Raw genomic sequence first — 20,770 nt, forward strand, 5'->3', positions numbered from 1 at the left:
GAGCGCTCCCCTTCCCCTGTATCAGTCCCTCTGTATCTCAGAGAGCATCGGGGACAGGACCTGGCCCTTCCCCAGATCAGCACCCACCCTCCAGTTTAGTGTATGGCCCACTTATTCCTACCAAATTTAGAACTTTTAAGCTGTTGCTTAAAAAAAAAATAGATGTGTTTATTTCATTATATATGTATATGGGTGTTTGGTCTGTATCTGTGTGTACCATGAGTGACTGATGCTCGCAGAAGCCAGGACAGGGCGTCTGATCCCTCAGAACTGCTGTTAGGGACAGTTTTTGGCCACAGTATGGATGCTGGAAACCTAATTCTGGTCCTCGGAGCCGTGTCTGCAGCCACTGAGCTGTTGTCTCTTACTATAATCTGCTCACATGTGTGAGCTGTAACCTCTGGGAGATTACAGAACCCTGCTTTGTGCTCACAGGTCTAAGAGGCCCTGCCTTTTCCTCAGCTGGGTCTGCACAGCTGAACTTCTGTGCCAGGTCAACCTATGGTCAGGACTTGATTCATTTTTGTTTTGCTCTTTGCTCTCCCTTCCTCCCTCTATGTTCCACCTTTAGTCAGTCCTCTCTGCTTAGTGAAGAGTGTTCTCCTCCTTTCCATTTTTGTTATGGACACAGTTTTCTTATCCAATCAGTAAGAAATTGCATTTCTTTCGTCTTAATGATTTTTCTCAGAGGAAAAGACATTTTTTTTCTTTTTCTTTTCTTTTCTTTTTTATTATCTTTAATTTTTATTTTTTATTTTTGGTTTTTCGAGACAGGGTTTCTCTGTGTAGCCCTGGCTGTCCTGGAACTCACTTTTTAGACCAGGCTGGCCTCGAACTCAGAAATCTGCCTGCCTCTGCCTCCCGAGTGCTGGGATTAAAGGCCTGAGCCACCACTGCCCGGTTTGAAGTTTGTATTTGTCTAGTCTTTCTCCCACCTCCCACTTTTGCCAAATTTCAGCTGTAACTTGGTATCTTCCTGCTTCAGTCTAGGAATCCCATGAGAGACCCTGTTTTTTTAAAAAAAGTAAAGTGTAGAGGAACAGAGGCAACCAATTTCAAGCTTCCCACCACCCCATGTGGCACCATTTGTTGTCTGGCCTCATTTTAGATGCTATATAAGAAGCCTTCTCTGAAGCTCATGAAATGTTATGTCCTCCGCATTCCTTCCTATTTCAGTTCACATGAACAATTACTGTATCTTCTTGGCCCTGCACCAATACTGCCTCCCTTTTCTAATCAATAAAGAGGGTATAAAATTGCCATCTCAAACAGCGTCTGAACACATAGTGACCCCCACCAGGTGTTGTTTGCTCCTCTTTTTGCCTCCTTCACTGTGATGTTTTGAGGTTTTCACCAGTAAGGATATTTCCTTAGGCATTCTGAGTAGAAGTAAGCTCCCTTTGCTTACTGAGCTGTTTAGTTCTTCATGAATTTACACTGAAAAGCTAAGTTTATTAATTCCATTAGCACTGCCAAGTTAAATTATTTTCAATTCATGTGTTGAATAAAATCCACTCATTTCTAAGTTATTCCTTAAGTAGCAGTTATTGCCTCATCTGAATTGTTTGGGTGGTTCACGCTGGCATGTAGACATTATAAAGATATTCAAAATTAAACTCTATAATAGATATGAATTATAAATATCCTGTGAAAACTACATTTTATTTGAGAAATAAAAACAGTAGGTGAGTATGTTCCACACTGTATCGGCTTAGATGTCAAGACAGATGTATTACATTGGGAAGCAGGAATGAAAGTGAGTTACTGACTGGGTGCAGCGCTGAGGGCACCTGTGGGCTAAACCTCCTCACTGGCATTCAGTGAGAGTGTCATGCTCTGCAGAGGCATCACTTCTGCCAGCTAAGCTGCTGGGGCTATGAAGTGAAGCACGGTGACATGTTAATGATTTCCTCCTCAGCAGGCACGCTGCTTTTCCATGCATTAACAAGGGGAACATGAATGTCAGGGCTCCAGCAAAGTAGATTAAACATTCCGCCTCTGGACGGTTCCTGCGTCTTTAACAGAATAGAAGTTCTCCTAGTTACTCTAATGCTGTGTTTTGAGAGGAGGTGGCCATTTGGCAGTTAATTGTTAAAGAGGTTTTAATTGGATATTTTCCCCACAGAAGCTATTCCTATTGCTCGATGCAAAGTGTCATGAGACTCCCTGTCTTTATTTTACTAACAACAATAAGGACTCACAGTTGTATTTTCAAGTCATATTTTATAATTTTACTGTATAGTCTAAACTACTTTGTACCTCAAACCTAGCCTCATCTCAAACTCATGGTTTAAAAGGTTATTCTTTAAAACTATTTGTTCTTTGATGATTTCATATACGCATGTATTATGTCTTCTTTGATATTTTTGTTCCTTTTTAGTTGTCATAGTGTCATCCTGTGAGAGTAGAGAGAGCTTGGTGGGGATTAGGATTAATGAGTGTAGTACCTGATACTTTGAAAAGAAGAAATTGTATTTTTGTTTTACACATCTTATACATTATATAATGTATGTGAATACATTATACAATGTAAATATCTTATTATATTAAGTAACATGATAAAACATCTATATAACATAATTTCAAATATCTTTTCATGTTAGTGCTATGCAAATTCTAAAGCAACTCTGAATTTGCAGTAGCCCATCCATACTTGATTGAGTAGCTATGGTTGGGTGACACTGAATTAGTAGGCAGTGGGAATGTATGCAGTGGGTACTGTGTAGACTTGGACCTACAAGGCACAGGTGGATGGCTCAGTCAGTGAAATGTTTGCCACAAAAATATGAAGGATCAAGTTTGGATCCCCACCACCCATATGGGTAAAGCTGGGTGTGGCAGTCAGTGTGTCTAGACTCTTGCTAGCTGGGAGTCAGCTGGGTGAATTGCTGGACTCCAGATTCAATGAGAGACACTGTCTCAAAAAATACAGAGAGAAACTGATTTAAATTCAAAGATAACCAAATTCAACCTCTATAAGTAAACACATACGAGAGAGAGAGAGAGAGAGAGATATCAATATTATGTAACTGTCTAGATGTACCTATAACACATATTATTGAACCTAAAGAGGGGTGTACCCAAATATATTCAAATACATACATTACAAAAAAAAACCCAAGATTTATTTGATGATTTGCTTGTGCACTCTGCCTGTGTGTTAAAGCACCAGGGCCCTTGCTCGGTACCTGGTCTCTTGCTTTGCCCCTCTGCTCTCCAGTGAGGTGCTTCAGCCTGGAGCTCGCTTCGTTCAGATTAGTCTATTTTCTTGCTATAAATTAAATATTAGTTGAGATATTAACTTAGCTGTAGTTGAGTATATGTCTGTGTATAATTTTCCATGGGATAAAATTGCTATGTATTCATCATACAAGCTCTGGGTTTAGAGGTATAATCTCACCAGGTCTGGCCACTTACAGATCTTGAGGATTTAGTATTACTTTGTTCTGTATTCATAGAGGACACAAATGGTTTTCTCCTTAGACTTCAGAACATACATTGCTTGCTGTCTGGGTTTCCGTGCTTCTGAATGTGGATGGCAGCTAAGCATGCTGCTCCTCGGGTTTTACAGAGATAAACCTCGAGACGTTTCCACTCATCTGTCAACCAGGCTGTAATTTATCCCCACCTCCCTGCGCCATAGTTACCTCCCTGGATTCACCTTTTCTATGATTTAATATTGCTGCCCTCTCATCAGCTTTCATTTAGTAATGGTAGGGTAGGGACATTTTTATCAAGTTTATCCCTTGTTGCACTTGTAGGGTTTTTTTTTTTTCTGTCTTTACTTTTTGCTAATGGTTAATTTTTGAGAGTGTTTATGCTAAATATAATCGACTCTGTCTCTCCACTCCCCCTCTCTGCTCTGTCTCTCCTCCTTTCACCTCTTTCTTCCCTCCTCTCACCTCTGTCTCCCTCCTCCCCTCTTTCTCTTTCCTGTCTCTGACAGGGTCTCATTGTGCAGCCTTGGCTGGCTTGGAACTTGCTTTGTAGACTGAGTCAGCCTTGAATCCACAGAGATCTGTGCCTCTGCACATCCTGGGATTGCTGGCATAATGTCTGCTTGATAATGTCTGGTCTTATATGGAGTTGCAAAGAATATAAAATTAGTCAAACTAATCATGTGAAAGATGAATAAAACTATTTATATATACAAAATAAAGACTGTATGGTTAAACACAGGTAGGAATAGAATAATCTATTAATTTTTTTAAGAAAAATAGAATTAATTTATCAAGACAAGTATAATGTTCTTAGTGAATTTGGCTGGGAAAACAGGATATTCCTTTAATTAAAAACATACACACAATCAACTTGGAATAGATCACAGAATTTTAAATCTGAGACAGGGAAACTTCAAAAAAGAGAGTGCAGGTTATATACCCCCTGACTCAGAGATGGGGGAAATGCCTCTCGCTGTTAAAGAATTAGCTGTCATCCAAAACAAGGGCAGCTCCAGCGGCCCCAGTGCTCTCCCCTGGACGCAGAGGGGGGATGACTGCCCTCACTCACGTGTCTCTGCTTGCTCAGAGCTAGAAATAGTAAAATAAATTCTAAGCAAACAAGATATGTGAAAAGAAAACTCAGTTTGAAATTTGTGAAAGTCACGATGTAAATATCCGTAGAGTGGAGCAACATGCAAAGTAAAACCAGGAAACATAACAGATTGGCCACTAGGATGATTACAATTTCAAAGGATAGACAGTGGTTGAAATTTGTAAGCATCTGGGAAATGTAAGATGATTGTCATTTTCAAAACAGAGTTTGGCATTGTCAAGCATTTAATATCTGACCACAGCATCTTGCCTTTCCATAATAAACTCATAGAAGTAAAGCAGCCACACAGAAAGTAGTGTTGAATACTGAATAAATAGCAGTCAGTTTGAGTGACAGTGTTCAGAAAGCGGGGACCACTGGAGAATGGATACAGAGACCGCAGCATGTCCTATTCTGTGCTGTAAGCAAGCCAACTGCTGCTGTTGCTTCTGGTGAACAGACCCAGAACTCCTGTGTGGGTGCTCTTTGACAAGGTCTTACACACCGTCTCAGTCCTAAAGCAGGCAGTATGAATTCATTTCAAGAAAGAGGTCTGTGGTTAGCCTGGTGATGGGGAGGCGATGGACAGTTGCACACATTAGCAATACATTTCTGACGCCTCTGTCTTAGTTTTGATAACAACTGTGTTGATGTATTAGACTCATAAAAATGAGCTCTTAAAAATGAATACATTCATTGTAATAAGGCTCAAGAAAATAGGAATATATTCTGATGTATAATAAGAATAACTTAAACATTTGGAAAAATAAGGGACTTATAAACATATACTTAAATATAAGTATATTACAATTTTCTATTTGATAACACAGACCTACTGCAGATTGTAACGTTACAGTAATTATTTTGGGGATTATGACATAGGCTCTGTTGTGCAGCTCAGGCCTGAGGCCTGGCGTTTTGTTGGTGCAGGCATGCCCAGGTCACAGTGTTCAACACTGAAACCGGAGGGAGAGAGCCATAGGCACTTCCATAATCCTAAAAACCTCAGAGTTCAATCTTTTATTCTCTAACTGCTGAGGTTAGGTGGCTGCATGTATGTTAAAGGAAAAAATGAGTCAGAAGTGCAATGTATGTGTGTAATATCGTCCTTCTTTTGAACCTATGTTGGTTACAGATATAGACAACTCTAGGAATGACATCAACTCAATCATCTCTTTTGTTTTCTTAGCGCTGTTTCCTTCAGTGTTTCTCACAGGATGTTTTGTAGTGCATTTTATAAAGATTTACATTCTTGTTTCCTAAATCGGAAGAGTACATTGATGGGGTTGATTATCAGTGTCTTTAAAAAGCCTAAGTGACTGCTGGAGAAATTCATGCTCTAGGGTTAGATGCTTAGGCCGGAAATAGGGAGCGTGCGTTATGTGGCTCTAGCTACAACATGGCAAACAAAAACAAACAAACAACAACAACAAAACCAAAGCTTCCGAGAGGGGGAGAGACAGAGAGACAGACAGATAACTGTGGTGGGAGAAAGCAATTCAGAAGTGGACTCTGTGTACTTGGGGACTTTGAGCTTTGAGACCACTGGTTTTCTATCAATACTGAGATTCTACTTTTTATTTATTTTACAAATTTGACTTTGTGCCACTGAAAGTTTACAAGTATAGGTCAGATATAACACCTTGCAAAAATTAATGATAAAATATAATTGGTAAATCTTGTTTTATGAGTACTACAGTGTGATGTCCCATTAAGACTTGTGTCTGACCCTGTCCTCTGCTTATGACTCTTTTGGAAGAGAGTGTGAATAACTGGTAATTTGTCTTTGAATTCCCGTGTGTGTACATGTTGAAGAACCATTCAATTAGATAGGTGTTATAAATAGGATTTTGGAAAAAAGGGCAAATCATGTTTCCAAGATTTTATAGCCTGTGCTCACTGCTGTTTTGCTAGTCTTTAATTTCACTCTTTGGTCTGACCAGCTTCGCCCATGTGAAAAGACTTAGCTCTGCAGAAGCCACAACAGCCTCAGCTAAGCTCACTCTCTGCAGCCCCCTCAGACGCTAGAGAACACCACGTACTATCAGGGCGTCAGCCCCCACCCGCCAACACTGAAGCTCATCTATCAAACTTGAGGCTTCAAGTGAGCGAGAGGAAGCTTCCAGATAAACACACAGCAGCGCCTAAATAGCTAATCACTCTGGGCTTCCGCTTCCAGGCCCTATAATTAGAAGCCCTTCTTTTCCTTGTATTCCCAGATGACGCAAATGCTTTTTGTGGCTTGGCACCTCGTTTGGGGCGTGGGTTTAGTTTATGGCCAGGCCAGCGTCTGGTTTAGTCTTCTGATGCTGCATAAATAGTTCTCAAGCCGCAGTCTATGCTGTATGACTTTTTCCTTTTATGTATATGTGCTTTAAAACTTGTTTTCCAGAAAAAAAAAAAGAGCTTACTGTTTTCAGTACGTATGTAAAAGAGGAAACTGTATATTAAGAAAAGCACTTGATTCTGTAGACAGGCACTAGCTGTTTCTTCCTTTCCTCTGCCTTTTCAAGTGCTTATGTTCTAAACGTTTTGTGGAGCGTATAGACTCATTACAGACTAGGAAGCCAAATTTGGATGAATGGAAGAGGACAGCATCTGAGGTAGGATTTGTGTGCATATAGAGGTGCAGATGGTAAGGACTATTGCTCTACAAGAGAGGTTGACTTAGAAACAACCAGAAAGACCATATTTAAAATGCTCAGCTGTGATTGCTACTCACATGTAGAACAGTAGTGGCCTGATTCAGTCAGCCCTTCATTTACATGCTCATTCTGAGGAGAATGTTGTGAGTGTACATTTACACACACACACTCACCCTCTCCCTCTCCCTCTCCCTCCCTCCCTCCCTCCGTTCCTCCCTCTCTCCCTCCCTCCCTCCCTTCCTCCCTCTCTCTCTCCCATTACAAAATGTTTCTGTTGTTTGTTAAGTGCCCCAAACTGATTTTTGTGGAAAGGTAGAATCAGAAGATGGCAGCTGAGTTGGCTTATTCAGACTTCTGTGACTGAGCAGAAAGCAGGAGTGGGAACAGCATGCATGCCTTGAGTCTCAGCATGGCTGGGACGGAGCATAGACACACACAGGGTGGCTCTCAGTAAGACAGGCATGTGAGGGCACCTCATGGCCATTCCTAGATATGGTGGGAGAGAACCTAATGTGTCTATTAATTATTACCCATTATTAAATTAATATAATGGTTGCTACTTTTCATTGATTAAAATGTATATAGCCAGAAAAATGGTTAGCCAGGGAAATCTCACCTTTAGATGGACTGTATCCTCCCATGTTAGTGATAGGCCTTACTTCTGTGCCACTTACTCATGCCCTTTATTACTGTGTGTCAACAAAACACTCAACACAATAAAAGAAAAGAACAGACCTTGGAAGTTAGGTGTGTGCAGCATGCACTATGGAACAGTCAATTTAGAATAAAAAGGGATTATTTCTCAGAACAACAGCTTAAAGCTCAATATTAAAAAGAGAATTTTCTTATTTCCCTAGAAGGGCAGATACCATGACCAAGAAGGCCATTTCCATCTGTTGCACTATGGCTCTGCCAACCCTGGGATTTCCTCAAAAACGGGAAACTCAACTGCTAATTTACGGTAGCTGGAAACCGTGTTCTCATTCTTCCCCAGCCCACTTAAAATAATTCTAAAGCGCCAGCCTGTGGTGGGACATGCCTTCCCCCAGCGCTCTTGTGTCATTAGGCTAAAGATTTAGGTGCTTTGGGGATGATGCAGAGGCAGGAGGATCTCTGAGTTCGAGGCCAGCCTGGTCCACAGAGTGATTTCCAGGACAGCCAGGGCTACACAGAGAAACCCTGTCTCGAAAAATGATGATGATGGTGGTGGTGGTGATGATGGTGAGGAAGAGGAGGAGGAAGAGGAGGAGAAGGAGGAAGAGGAGGAGGAGGAAGAGGAGGATAGTTGTAGTAATAGTAGTAGTATAGTAAGAACCCAAAGTAAAAATAAACGTTCTTCTACTCAAGCAAAGAAAAAGTACGCAGACAAGCAGATAAATTAATCAACATGAACTTAAATTTCACTCCACTAATTAATGTCCTACATGAGAATGTAGGGAATGAAATAATTAAAGTCATATTGGATTATAGAGAGATGCCAGTGGTCCATAATTTGACAAAGCGGCACCACGCAGTAGCTTTTCCTGTCCTCCCAGGCAGGAGGATTGAATTTCAGAATTCAGGTTAGCAATTAATACAGGGACTCCTCTACATGATGGGATAATATTCAGGAAAGAGACAGCACATTGCTGTTTGAAGTAGACAGGCACAGAAGCACAAAGACAAGCAATCTCACACACAGCATCTGCAGTCTCACATTCATTGGTTACCCAAGGAGGTCGCTGTGCTGTGGACAGCAGCTTAACTGCAGGGGACCAAATGAAACTGCATGTTCACAAAGTATGTGTAAGTCTTCCCCCAGAGACTTCTGTGTGAAAAGCAGGAACTCTGCAGAAATGGTTTAAATACTCAAACAGATATGCACACACCCAAAACCTGTTTACTACCTGTAGCCCTTTGTAATTTTTTCCTTTCGGTTGTGGTTAGATGTGTTATTTCATGATTCACTGGCTTAAAACATGAAACTAGGACATCTTTGTAACTCATGACCATGGACAACTTTGCAAAGTCAAGAGTATACTTTATAGAAAGTACTGTTGGCAGTTTCTGTTAATACCGTGCAAGAGTAGAGATTATTTTTTGCTGTATTAATTACTAAGATTACACCTATCTATGTATTGTGCACTTGTGTGTGTGTTGCACATCTTTTGTTTATTTATTTTATGGACAGGATCTCAGCTTTTGTCCAGGTAGGTCTTGAATTCCTGAGTGCAAATGATCCCTCTGCCTCTGTCTCTTGACTAGCTGAGAGTAGAGATGTATGACACCACCCTAACTCCGTGATGGTTATGTTTAATTGAGTAAATTACATCAGTTTCATTAGTATATATTGAAACATTTTCATCTTGATTGTACTTTTTAAATTTTGTGTTGGTTGCATATGTGCATATGTATCTAAGTCAGAGGCAGCTTTGGCAGCCATGCTCAGGGTGCTTTCCACTTCCTTTGAAGCAAGGTCTCTCGTTGGCCTGGAGCTCACCACCTAGGCTAGACTGGCTAGTGGGTTTGGGAAACTTCTATTCTTTGTCTTCAGTGTGCACCACCAGGGTGGGCATTTTTACGTGAATTCTAAAGGTTTGATCTCCACATAAAAACCATCATGGCACCACACCAGCCCAACCATCTTCCCAAGTCTCAACATGTTCTGACAATTGCTGAGAACTTGGTAATTTTTGGATATAAAATTTCTTCCTGCTGCTCATAAAGGACATCCTGCTTCCTCTGTTTAGTAGCTTCTCTGTTGGTACTGGTGTGATATTATAGAAAGAATGTGCTTTATTTTAATCATTTTATTTTATAACTAATATCCTTTTCCCTATTCTTAATACTTAAGAATAGCACTGGTTGTTCTGTAAATATCTTATCCACATACATAATCACTTTTATTTTTATCCTTTACTTTTTTATCTTCCAGGAATGCTTTTAGTCACAACAGATACTCTTGGCCATGACTTTCATGTCTTCCAAATCCTGACTCATCCTTGGTCATCATCACAGTGTGCTGTCCATCATCTGTACACACTTCACAGGGGAGAGACCGAGGCCAAAGTAAGTGTGCGCTCTCCCTGAAGGGATTGATTTCTTGGTGCAGTATGGCATTTAAGGTAATTGGAGATTCATACCAATTTGGAGATTAGTATTTATGAGAAAACAATATTCTCTGTTTTAGAGTAAGTTCTAGTAAATTGTGGAAAGATACCTAGTCTACCTAATGATTCATAGTGAAAAAACTCTACCTCATTGTTATTGAGGACTAGAGAAATGGTTCTTGCTGTTCTTCAGTGGACCTATGTTCAAATCCTAGAACCTACACCCAGCAGCTCGCAACCTCCTGCAGCCGCAGGAGAAGATCAAGGAGAGCCAGTGTTCTCTTTTACTGTCTGTAGGCACCTGCACACACTCGTGTGACACTCATAAACATCCACACAGTTAAACAATAAAGTTATCTTTTTAAAAATGCTGACATGTAAGTAGATCAGCCTGACCTTATTCTTTATCCTGTCTCCCTTTTTTTTGCTCCAAAGGAAACCCTGCTGCCAGCTGATGTCTGTTTCTGAGGGCCTTTTTGCTAGGCACTTTGTGTTTTTTAAGCTTTTTTATGTAAATTGGCCAGTATAGTAGATACATACATATTTTCTTTTAAGAGAGTGTTTTCAGTTGTATTTTGAGACAGGGTCTCATTATACAGATTGGCTTTGAACTTGCTGTGTAGCTATGTATAGCCTTGATCTCCAGGTCCTCCTGTCTCCACTTCCCCAGTGCTTGGATTACAGCTGTGTACCACCATAGTATGCAGGAATTAATTTTTAAACACTTATGGATACAGATATGTAAATGCTATGTAAGCATGCGTTTCACTATACTTTCCTTTATAGAATCTAATGGTTATCTTATTAGGTATGGTACCGGGATTCTTACTTGTACTCAATTTTGGTTTTTGTTCATTTTGTTTTTTTTAGACTGGGTTTCACTAGCTTGCTTTGGCTGTTCTGGAACTTACTCTATAGATCAGCCTGTTCTTGAACTCACAGAGATCTGACTGCCTCTGCCTCCTAAGTGCTGGAAATAAAGACATACACCACCAACATGCCTGGCCAATATTTGTAACATCGCAATGCAGGCACCATGTTTTCTTCTTCTCATAAAATCTCATGGTGATTTATTTCCCCCAAGCTGGTGGCTCTGCACATCCCAGCCCTCACTACTTAAAGCTACACTTTAGAATTCATCATTGTTAAAATACTAGATATGGTGACAGTATCTGTGTTTTCACCACTGGCGAGGTGAAAGCAAAGGGAACCAGCTGAGGCTCCATCATGTGTTTTGACATCAGCTTGTTTTTTTGTTTTGTTTTGTTTTTTTTTTTCTTTTTTGGTTTTTTGAGACAGGGTTTCTCTGTGTAGCCCTGGCTGTCCTGGAACTCACTTTGTAGACCAGGCTGGCCTCGAACTCAGAAATCCACCTGCCTCTGCCTCCCAAGTGCTGAGATTAAAGACGTGAGCCACCACACCTGGTGACACCAGCTTGTTAATGTGCATTTGAAAGGAGGTGAGGAGGCACAGCCAGAGGCGCTTTATTTTGTAATATGTCAAACTGTTTTAACTTTGTGATACTTGTCTATCTCAATACTGGAATTTTATTTTAAAAACAAGTTGTTCCTTAATGATTCCTGTATATTTTAGGCTTTTAGTAAACCAGACATAATTTTCTCTCAGGTTTTTATTTTTATTATTGCTGGACCAGCAGTCAAACTCAGGACCTCTTACAATGTTTGGCAAGCACTTGTACCCCTGAGCTACGGCCCAGCTCAGCTCTTAATGGTCAGCATGGCCCTGGCTCCCTCTGTGAGCCTGCGTCTACTGCAAATAAGAACATCTTCTCTCATAGCCATAAGGAGCTTCTAAAAGACTAAGTAAAAATAATTCTGCCCTTTTAACTGTCAAACCCCAGCTCAATGTCATTTGTCATTGTTCCAAAAAGTAGCAGAAGGATCTAACTCAGAAAAGTGAGCTGTCGTGTTTTAAGTCTGGTTCTTTCAGGAACTGCTCATTATTTCTCAGCCATTTATGATTTCAGCACATTGAATGTTACAGCCCATTTCTTCTGTGGTGTCTTCCTCAGTAGTGACAGGTGTCTGTATTCTCACTCTATTCTGAGGTAGACTGTGGCTTTTGAGATAGGGTCTCATTTTGTTCTCTAGGCTGGCCTGGAAGCCTCTTTCCTCTTTCCTCTGTTGGTATAACAGGTCTTCAGTTCTGCTAATTATTTGGTCAGGATACCAATATTTTAATTTTTCATTCTTCTTTAGAAAGCATATCCTTGCTCAATAGTTATTTTAGCATTTAGAGTGGTCCAGATTTGGAAAGTGGGCAGCTATTGACATGGCCTCGAATGTATCTCAGACATGTCTTGACATACCTGTCATGTCTTGAGCATTCTTTGCCAAGGAGCTGACTTCTTTATTTCCAGCGTCATGCTTTGCTTTGTGCAGTGGTGCAGTGTGAGACAAGCATCCTGTGTTTATTTCATATCTCTAGACACAGTCCTATTCTCTTTTTTTTTAAACCTGCTTTGCCTTAAGGCATCCCCCAGCCTCATCAAAACCATTGAGACTGAATGTTTCAGCACCTGACCCCTGTTTTTAATGCCTTGTTTCTCTGAGTATTATTTGTTATTTAACTTCAACCCTAGGCGTTCCGTGAGGAATCAAGATCTTGTAAGTCTTAGGGCAGTGGCTGCCCCCTTGATATCTGGTATTGCCAGCCATTTGTCCATTGATCAGGTAGGCAAATGAACTAGAAATTGCTAACAATGATTTTGCTCAGGGCCTACCCTGTAATTTGGAATTTCTAAAAACCAAACATAAAGATATAAGGATATAAGTTGGTAACCATAAAATTAATCGTTATAAAGTCTACTGAAATTATTTTGAACTGATAAAATTTAATACCGATCATGAAATCTGTCTGGCACATGATTTATCTGGCCATCTTTTAGTACTTGAAAAATCATATTATTCTGAATTCTTCCAAGAACTCCAAGGGCACTTTAATCAGGCAAGGGAATAAAAAAAGTATATGGATCTAATTATGCTGAATTAAGTTGTTTTGTGGTCTTTGACTGGGGATATCCTCTGCATCTGACAGTAATTTTCCCCTTGAAGCACATATGCTCTGAGGAGAATGCCCTTGTTCCAGCAGCGGCTTGAGTCTCACTGATACCTTGTCAGTAGGCTCCAGCCTGGCTTGCTCAGGTCCTCTATACAGATACCTTGTCAGTAGGCTCCAGTGTGGCTTGCTCAACCCTCCATACCAAGACCTTTTTCATAGACTACGTCATGCCTCACTCAAGCCCACTGTTGTTATTTTGTAATTTATTTGATAAGTAGCAATATCATTTTTGAAACATGTAAATATTTTCATGTTAAAACAGTTTTACAATGTAGTATGATTAACACCTTTTTAGTTCTGAAGTTGAAATGAACCTAACTATATTATTATTTAAAACTATTTGTGTTTGGGATAAAAGTTAATTTTTAATGTCTATATGTTCCAAACACTGTGTGCTTATGCTTATGAAGAAATGCCACTTGGTTGTGGTTTGGAATCATGGTAAACCTGTGATTTACTGGTTATCCCAGTCATTCATATAGATCCGCCAAACCGCCATTTTATTAAGATATTGTTCACAGACTGTTGAAGTGTACAGTTCCCAGGCACCTTAGTATATTATCGGTGGTCTAGACTGTCATCTGTGTTTGGTTTCTGTCCCTTTCTCGTCTCTGAAAATACACACTCCGTCATAGCCCTCCTTCTGCATCCTGTGCCTCCAGCTGCCCTGTGTATTTTGCTGAGATAAGCAGATTACTTTCTTTAAGCTTCAGGTTAATTATCTAGAAAAGTGGTAGTCTGTACATGATGTTTCATTGGGGCTTACTGAGGACAGGCAAGGGAGCTCCTGTTGGGTTTGCTGTCTCCCTGTGTTAATGAGATTCAGCTCTAGGCATCCAAAGTCACAGATTCTCAGGACAGAGAACTGGAAAGAGGGAACATGCCAGAGATGCACCAGGGACATCTGAAAATGTGAAAGGCACATCTGTCATCAGGAAATGAGTGAATAAAGCTATATGCATGGAAGACATGAGTGCCTTGGCAGAAAAATATAAATTTCGCTTTTAAAATAGCACACAGTAAGTTATTTTAAAAACATTAGAAGGTAAAAGTTAGTGCATAAAGACCAAATCTGAAGGCCTAAAATCCCAGTGATTTAGGAATGCAAAACAGAAAGATGCTGCCTTAAAAGCTCAAAAAGGGGCTGGGATGGAGGTTAGCAGTTACAGTATTTGCCTAGCATGGGCAAAACCCTGAGTTCACTTACTGTTACAGAAGGGCTCACTCTCTGTCTCTATCTGTTTCTCTCACTCTCTCCTAACAATTAGTTGATAATTAAATATATCTCAGTGTCTAAAATACTACATTATATCCATCCTGGGAGAGCTAGAAAGCACTGCTGAAAATCAGTAAATGCCTGACTCTGGAATACATTATAGCGTTATAGTGTTAGTTTCCTCTGAGTTTACTTGTAATTTCTATGGAAATCTCAGTGAGATTTTTTTCTTCTGTAGTATATACCTTATAGAAAGCCTTATTGTATTTACGTGAATCCAGTCTGGTATGATGATGCATGCCTAGGATTGCAGCACTCAGAAGGGAAGGGCAGAGAAAACAGCACGTTCACCCTAGTCTTCATAGTGAGTTCTAGGCCCTCCAGGATACATAGTGAGACTCTGTCTCAATACAAATCAAAAACCACCAAACAAATACAAATAATTTGGAGGGATTTTGGCACTTGATTGTCTACTCAGGGGAGTGATGGACAAGTGTGAAACCAATGACCACATAGCTTTTATAAGGAAACTAAAGAAACTAATGTCCCTTAGGTTTGCCACAGATTTTTTAAAATGTGACACTAATAGTAAAATCCATTAAAGCATGCAATTTATAAACTTAGGCTCATTAAAGTAAAACACTTGTCTTCTAAAGGAATCCATTAGAAGGAGAAGACTGCCTTGAATCTGTGATTCCATTTAAGAACCATCAGCAAGTTCAGTTGGCAGAGTGCTTGCCTAGTGGGTCAGTTACCCTTGTAGGTGTGACAAAATACTGACAAAAGAAACTTGAGGAAGGAAGGCTGCATTTTTGTCTGGAAGTTCTGGAGGGCAATCCATCATGATAGGAGAGTGATGGTCTCAGGAGGCAGCTGCTCCTGTGTCCACAGAGAGCAGGGAGGAATGAATGCCTGGGCTCAGTGTAAAAAATGTGTGTGTGTGTGTGTGTGTGTTTAGTGCATGTGCATACGTGTGTGGGCATGTGGTTTCACACGCTTGCTTTTGTAGAAATTAGAGTGAGTTCTCTCCTTCTGTCCCAGTTTTTCCATCAGAGTTGGTAGAAATGCCTTGATTGCTGAACCATCTATCCTGGACCTCTTTGGACCTCCTTGACTTTGGAACCATGTGTAGATGACCACAGGCTCCTCCTGATCCTTATACTATACCCTCACCACTTGTGTGCTGGGACATGAGATGTATGTTGCCATGATCATACCGTTCATGGAAGTCCAAACACACAGGTTATGATCAAGGTGCCATTCCTTGCAACTCTCTCCAGTTCTACCGGTGGGGTCACTGTGGGTCTTCCCAGTCTGGGTCGTCTTCCCTTCTTAATTTTGTGTGTAGATACATTTTACTGGACTTACTTTGCACATCTTTGCTCGTCTCTGCCTTTGGACTGGCTCATTTTGTTAACCAATAGCCTTTGTAGACAATATTAATTGAGCTGGCATGCTTGGCCCAGGTTCACTGTCTTTCTCTGATTCAGAGATAGGCAAGACAAATGTCCATTTTTGTTTCCCCAGTGCCAATTGCGGCTTACCTCTGTCTTCCTGGGTTACTGAGGCTACACACCTCTCCTGGCCATGGGGCACCATCATGTCCATCTTTTAGTCAAGGCATCAAGAACTTTGGGAAGGAGCTCTGTGGGTCAAGTGGCTATTGAACCGATGGCAGAGAAGATGATGTAGGAGCCTGGACCTTGAGATCACACTCTCCTCTTGGAGACTTTGATCCTACTCACTTCTGACCTCTTTCACCTTCACAGTTGCCCATCCCAAAGTGGAACCAGCATGCCCCTGCCCTCCTTGGGTCAGCTCTTCAGTCCTGGTTAGAACTAAGCAACTCCTTAAATGGCTAACCTCAAAACAAAACAAAAACCCCATGTGTACTTAGCCTCTCCCTCTGGTAGGTGGTGATGTTGCGCTGAGATAGTGCCTCAACGTCTCAGTAGCCTTAATCTCACCCAGAGTTCCTTATGGAACTATACATTGGTCTTGCTGGACAGCACAGGAAAGAACTGGAAGGCTGGTTGGCGGTCAGTGGTGAGCCTGTGGGTGGTGAAGATTTCTGAAACAAGCATTTAAACCAGTTCAGCCTTAGTCAGTGGTGTGTAGCTGCTTGATCTGAACGACGGGATCCCACCCTTTACCTACATGTGCCTGTGTGTGTCCCTTATGGAAACACCGCATATTCAGTGTGATCCTTAGCCTTCATGAGGTGAAGACAACTGTAATGAGGTGGTGCTATCCACTCCGTGGGTGGCAAGTGAATCAAACTTGTGGATAGGTTGAGAACTTTGGTCTTAGAGCCACAGTTCCAAGATGTTGTGGTGGGGTCCAGGGAGCATCCACACACAACAGGATATACCTTCTTTCTATAAGCAAGGTTATTCAACCTCACTCTCTGGCATTTCTGTCTGCCCTTCCTTCATGTCTACCATGAGTGGATACTTGGTCACAGGAACCAGGTCCATGGCAACACATTCTGTTTTTAAATTGAAATGATTATAGTTTTATGTGCACTTGTACAGAAAATTAGAAAATTAGAAAATTCCATAAATCTTTTAATATGCCCTGATAATTTTCACAACTTCAGAGAAAAATGTTCCATAATATTATATAACATTTGATTGATTCTACCATTCTCTTTTAGATAAACCAGATTTACATGGAGTCATTGTTCTAACGTGTGTATATTCAATTTTGTAGCATTTTTTTTTTGTATGTGTAGGTTGTGTCTGTACCACCAATTTTAAAATACTTACCTGATCCCTCATTGTGGCAGGCTTATCTCTTGTCCTGCCTACCTTGCTCAGTTTGTTGGAATGCTTACCTCTTAAAGGTGTTTTGGGTGGGGCTGGTGAGATGGCTCAGTGGGTAAGAGCACCCGACTGCTCTTCCGAAGGTCTGGAGTTCAAGTCCCAGCAACCACATGGTGGCTCACAACCATCCGTAACGAGATCTGACTCCCTCTTCTGGAGTGTCTGAAGACAGCTACAGTGTACTTACATATAATAAATAAATAAATCTAAAAAAATTAAATGAATAAAATAAAATTCATAAAAAAAAAAAAGGTGTTTTGGGGTCTTTTGTTGAATTTGTTGATGTGTTTGAGACAGGGCCTTCTGTAGCCCAGGCTATCTTTGAAATCTTGTCTTGTCTCCACCTCACAAATGCTGAGATTATATGTTTTATGCCACCACACCTGGCTTATTTTATTATTATTTTTTTTAAGCCAGTGTCTCACTGCGCAGTCCAGACTCAGTTGCAGATCAGGAATACCAGGAATTCTCTTGTTATAACTTCTTAAATTTTAGTTATTATTACATATATTCACATGCACAAAGACAGACAGGCAGGCAGGCAGGCAGAAAATGAATGCGTGTGTCTGGCTGATTTGTCTCCCCAGTCCTTTCTTTTGTTTTTGATGAGATTTCTTCACTTTCTCCAGCAGTGTAAAGCAAGAGATTTGCAGTCTCTCCCCTCCCCCCAGTAACCTGTCTCTTACCTTTTTCTGATGTTAACTCAGAGTAAAACTTAGTTTGATGTGCATAGATTGTGAGTGTACCCTTCTCATGTTAGTAGGATGGAGAATGGTTACCTGACCTCAAACCTGAAGGCTTTTTCTCCTGTACATTTACACAGTCAGGGTGCAGTTGCTGCAGAAAAATCACTGTGGGGACTGTTCTATGTCTCAAATAGAAGTTATAAGCTCTAAGTTCCTTTCCTGTACCTGACAGTTTATAGCTTTTGAACTGCTGTATTTTTTTCTGAGTTTGTTAGTTTACTTAGGTACAAATGTTCAGGTTATGGCTATTTTCCATGCACAGTGTCTGCTGGGTGTGGCTCTCACCCCTACACTGTCCTTTAGTTGTGAGTGCCCTTCTCTTGGGAATCTTCTCCCCTCGTCTCCCCTCTCCACTCCTCTCTTTTACCCTCTCCTCTCCCCTGTTCCCTCTCCCCTCTTTCCTCTCCCCTCCCCCTCTTTTCCCCTCTCCTCTGCCCTGTCCCTTCTCCCCTCCTCTCCCCTCCTCTCCCCTCTTCTCCCCTCCCCACCTTTCCTTCCCCTTCCCCTTCCCCTTCCCCTTCCCCTTCCCCTTTCCTTTCCCTTTCCCTTTCCTTTCCTTTTCCCTTCCCTTCCCCTTTCCCCTTCCCCTTCCCTCCCTTTCCCTTTCCCTTTCCCTTTCCCTTTCCCTTTCCCTTTCCCTTTCCCTTTCCCTTTCCCTTTCCCTTTCCCTTTCCCTTTCCCTTTCCCTTTCCCTTTCCCTTTCCCTTTCCCTTTCCCTTTCCCTTTCCCTTTCCCTTTCCCTTTCCCTTTCCCTTTCCCTTTCCCTTTCCCTTTCCCTTCCCCTTCCCTCCCTTTCCCTTTCCCTTTCCCTTTCCCTTTCCCTTTCCCTTTCCCTTTCCCTTTCCCTTTCCCTTTCCCTTTCCCTTTCCCTTTCCCTTTCCCTTTCCCTTCCCCTTCCCTCCCTTTCCCTTTCCCTTTCCCTTTCCCTTTCCCTTTCCCTTTCCCTTTCCCTTTCCCTTTCCCTTTCCCTTTCCCTTTCCCTTTCCCTTTCCCTTTCCCTTTCCCTTTCCCTTTCCCTTTCCCTTTCCCTTTCCCTTTCCCTTTCCCTTTCCCTTTCCCTTCCCCTTTCCCTTCCCCTTTCCTTTCCGTTTTGACTAGTTCCTGATCTGTTTGGTTTTGTTTGTTTTGCATACCATTGGTTTTCACTCTCATCCTGGCCGCTCTCCTACTTGCACTCTTGTCGTCTCTCTTTCCTTCTTCCGATTCCTTGGGTGTCAGAGCTTGCTCACTGAGTCCTTCCTAGGTAAACAGACTCTGCCTGTGACTCTCCCACACTGCACTGGGGTTGCTGTATCTTCTGATTCATCTTCATTTGTCCCCATGTGTCTGTCAGTGTTTGTGAGGCTTTTGCTTTGATCTGTGGGTGACTTAATAATGAGTTGTTTAATGACCATGCTAGTCCCCCAATTCCTTTATTTCTGTTAATTTGTGGTTAGATTATTGTCAGAAAACATGGAGGTTTTCATGTCTTTGATGAAGAAAATTTTAATAGTTGTACTAAAGATAATTTAAAGTTACTGCTTTTTATAATGGTTGTTTTTTTTTTAAATAAATTAATGTCAAAAATTTAACATCCTTGGTGGCTAAGCACATATTTTCAACTTAGAAATGTGAGAGTGTTGAGCTCCTGGTCTGCACTGTGGTGAAATTGTCTTTTCCCTTTTTCCTATTGCTTATTTAATATGCCTCCCCAACCCTTCCTAGGATTGGTTTTCATCTCTTTCATTAAATACAGGGACAGAAAAGTAGCCAACAAAGTGAGTTCCTTATTTGAAGCTCTGCTAAAAGTCTTTAAGACCAAACAGAATTAGCATCTCAGTTAATTTTGAAATCTCTACTTATGAATTAAAAATAATCCAAGCCTGTCACTTAGCATACAGACTTCATTCCTAGGAGTATTTTGAACTTTGAGGTTTATGTATACCAGCATGTCTGTTACAGTGACATAATAATACCGTACCACTCACCACCATACCACTGAGACAGCCAGGTATAATTCCGTGTGCTGTGCATAGATACAAGCTTGCTGACTTTGCCAACACTGTCTTAGAGTTGTGCAGTATTTTGTCAGGTATCCACTTAGAAGGTTGCACGCCTCTGCAGGACAGGAGAGGTCTGACTCCGAGCACCACTTCCCTTTTCTGCTTCAAGTCATTTCCAACTTCCATATCAATTTTTACATGAAAAAAACCAACCTATGAATCTCCCAGTGGTCTTTCTGTCCTATATTGAACAAATAAAGTTAGGAGAAAAGAAATATAAATAATAAATAAAAGATTTATATAGCAAACTCCAAACCCCATTTACTCATATGTCAATAATGTTCTCATTAAACATGCCTTTATTTCCATTAAATTGGTCATAATTTTTGTGCATATACAGCCTTATGGGAGAAAGGTGTTTTTCTTGATTCCAAATGATAAATAAATTTTTAAAAAGCTCAAATGTGTAGTTGGGACCTGAATTTGTGTTTCAGTTCTCATACCAATATCTCCACTCTCTGCTTTCATCTGATTTCCCTAAATAAATGTCATGACCTCTGATGGTTTAGACTCAGGCTCTTCAGTATTGAGTAACTCCTTTCTTTTCTATCTGTTTGTTCTTTGAGACAGTTCTCTCTGTGTTCCCTGCTTTC

The 20,770-nt window shown here is 41.0% G+C and overlaps 1 protein-coding gene across 26 annotated transcripts in view; it reads left to right on the forward strand.

Annotated features, from left to right (window-relative positions):
- Bcas3 (breast carcinoma amplified sequence 3) overlaps positions 1–20,770 on the forward strand; it is a 472,949-nt gene that overhangs the window by 132,626 nt on the left and 319,553 nt on the right. For all 26 annotated transcript variants that reach the window (XR_001779924.2, XM_030245679.1, XM_030245680.1 and 23 more), the window contains one exon: positions 10,093–10,226. Coding sequence is in view for 25 of the 26 variants with exons in the window: in XM_030245679.1 (XP_030101539.1) it covers positions 10,093–10,226 (134 nt within the window). In the remaining variant the exon portion in view is untranslated. The remainder of the gene's footprint in view (positions 1–10,092; positions 10,227–20,770) is intronic.

This window comes from Mus musculus, chromosome 11 (assembly GCF_000001635.26).
Source record: "Mus musculus strain C57BL/6J chromosome 11, GRCm38.p6 C57BL/6J".
NCBI classification, from domain to species: Eukaryota; Metazoa; Chordata; class Mammalia; order Rodentia; family Muridae; genus Mus; species Mus musculus.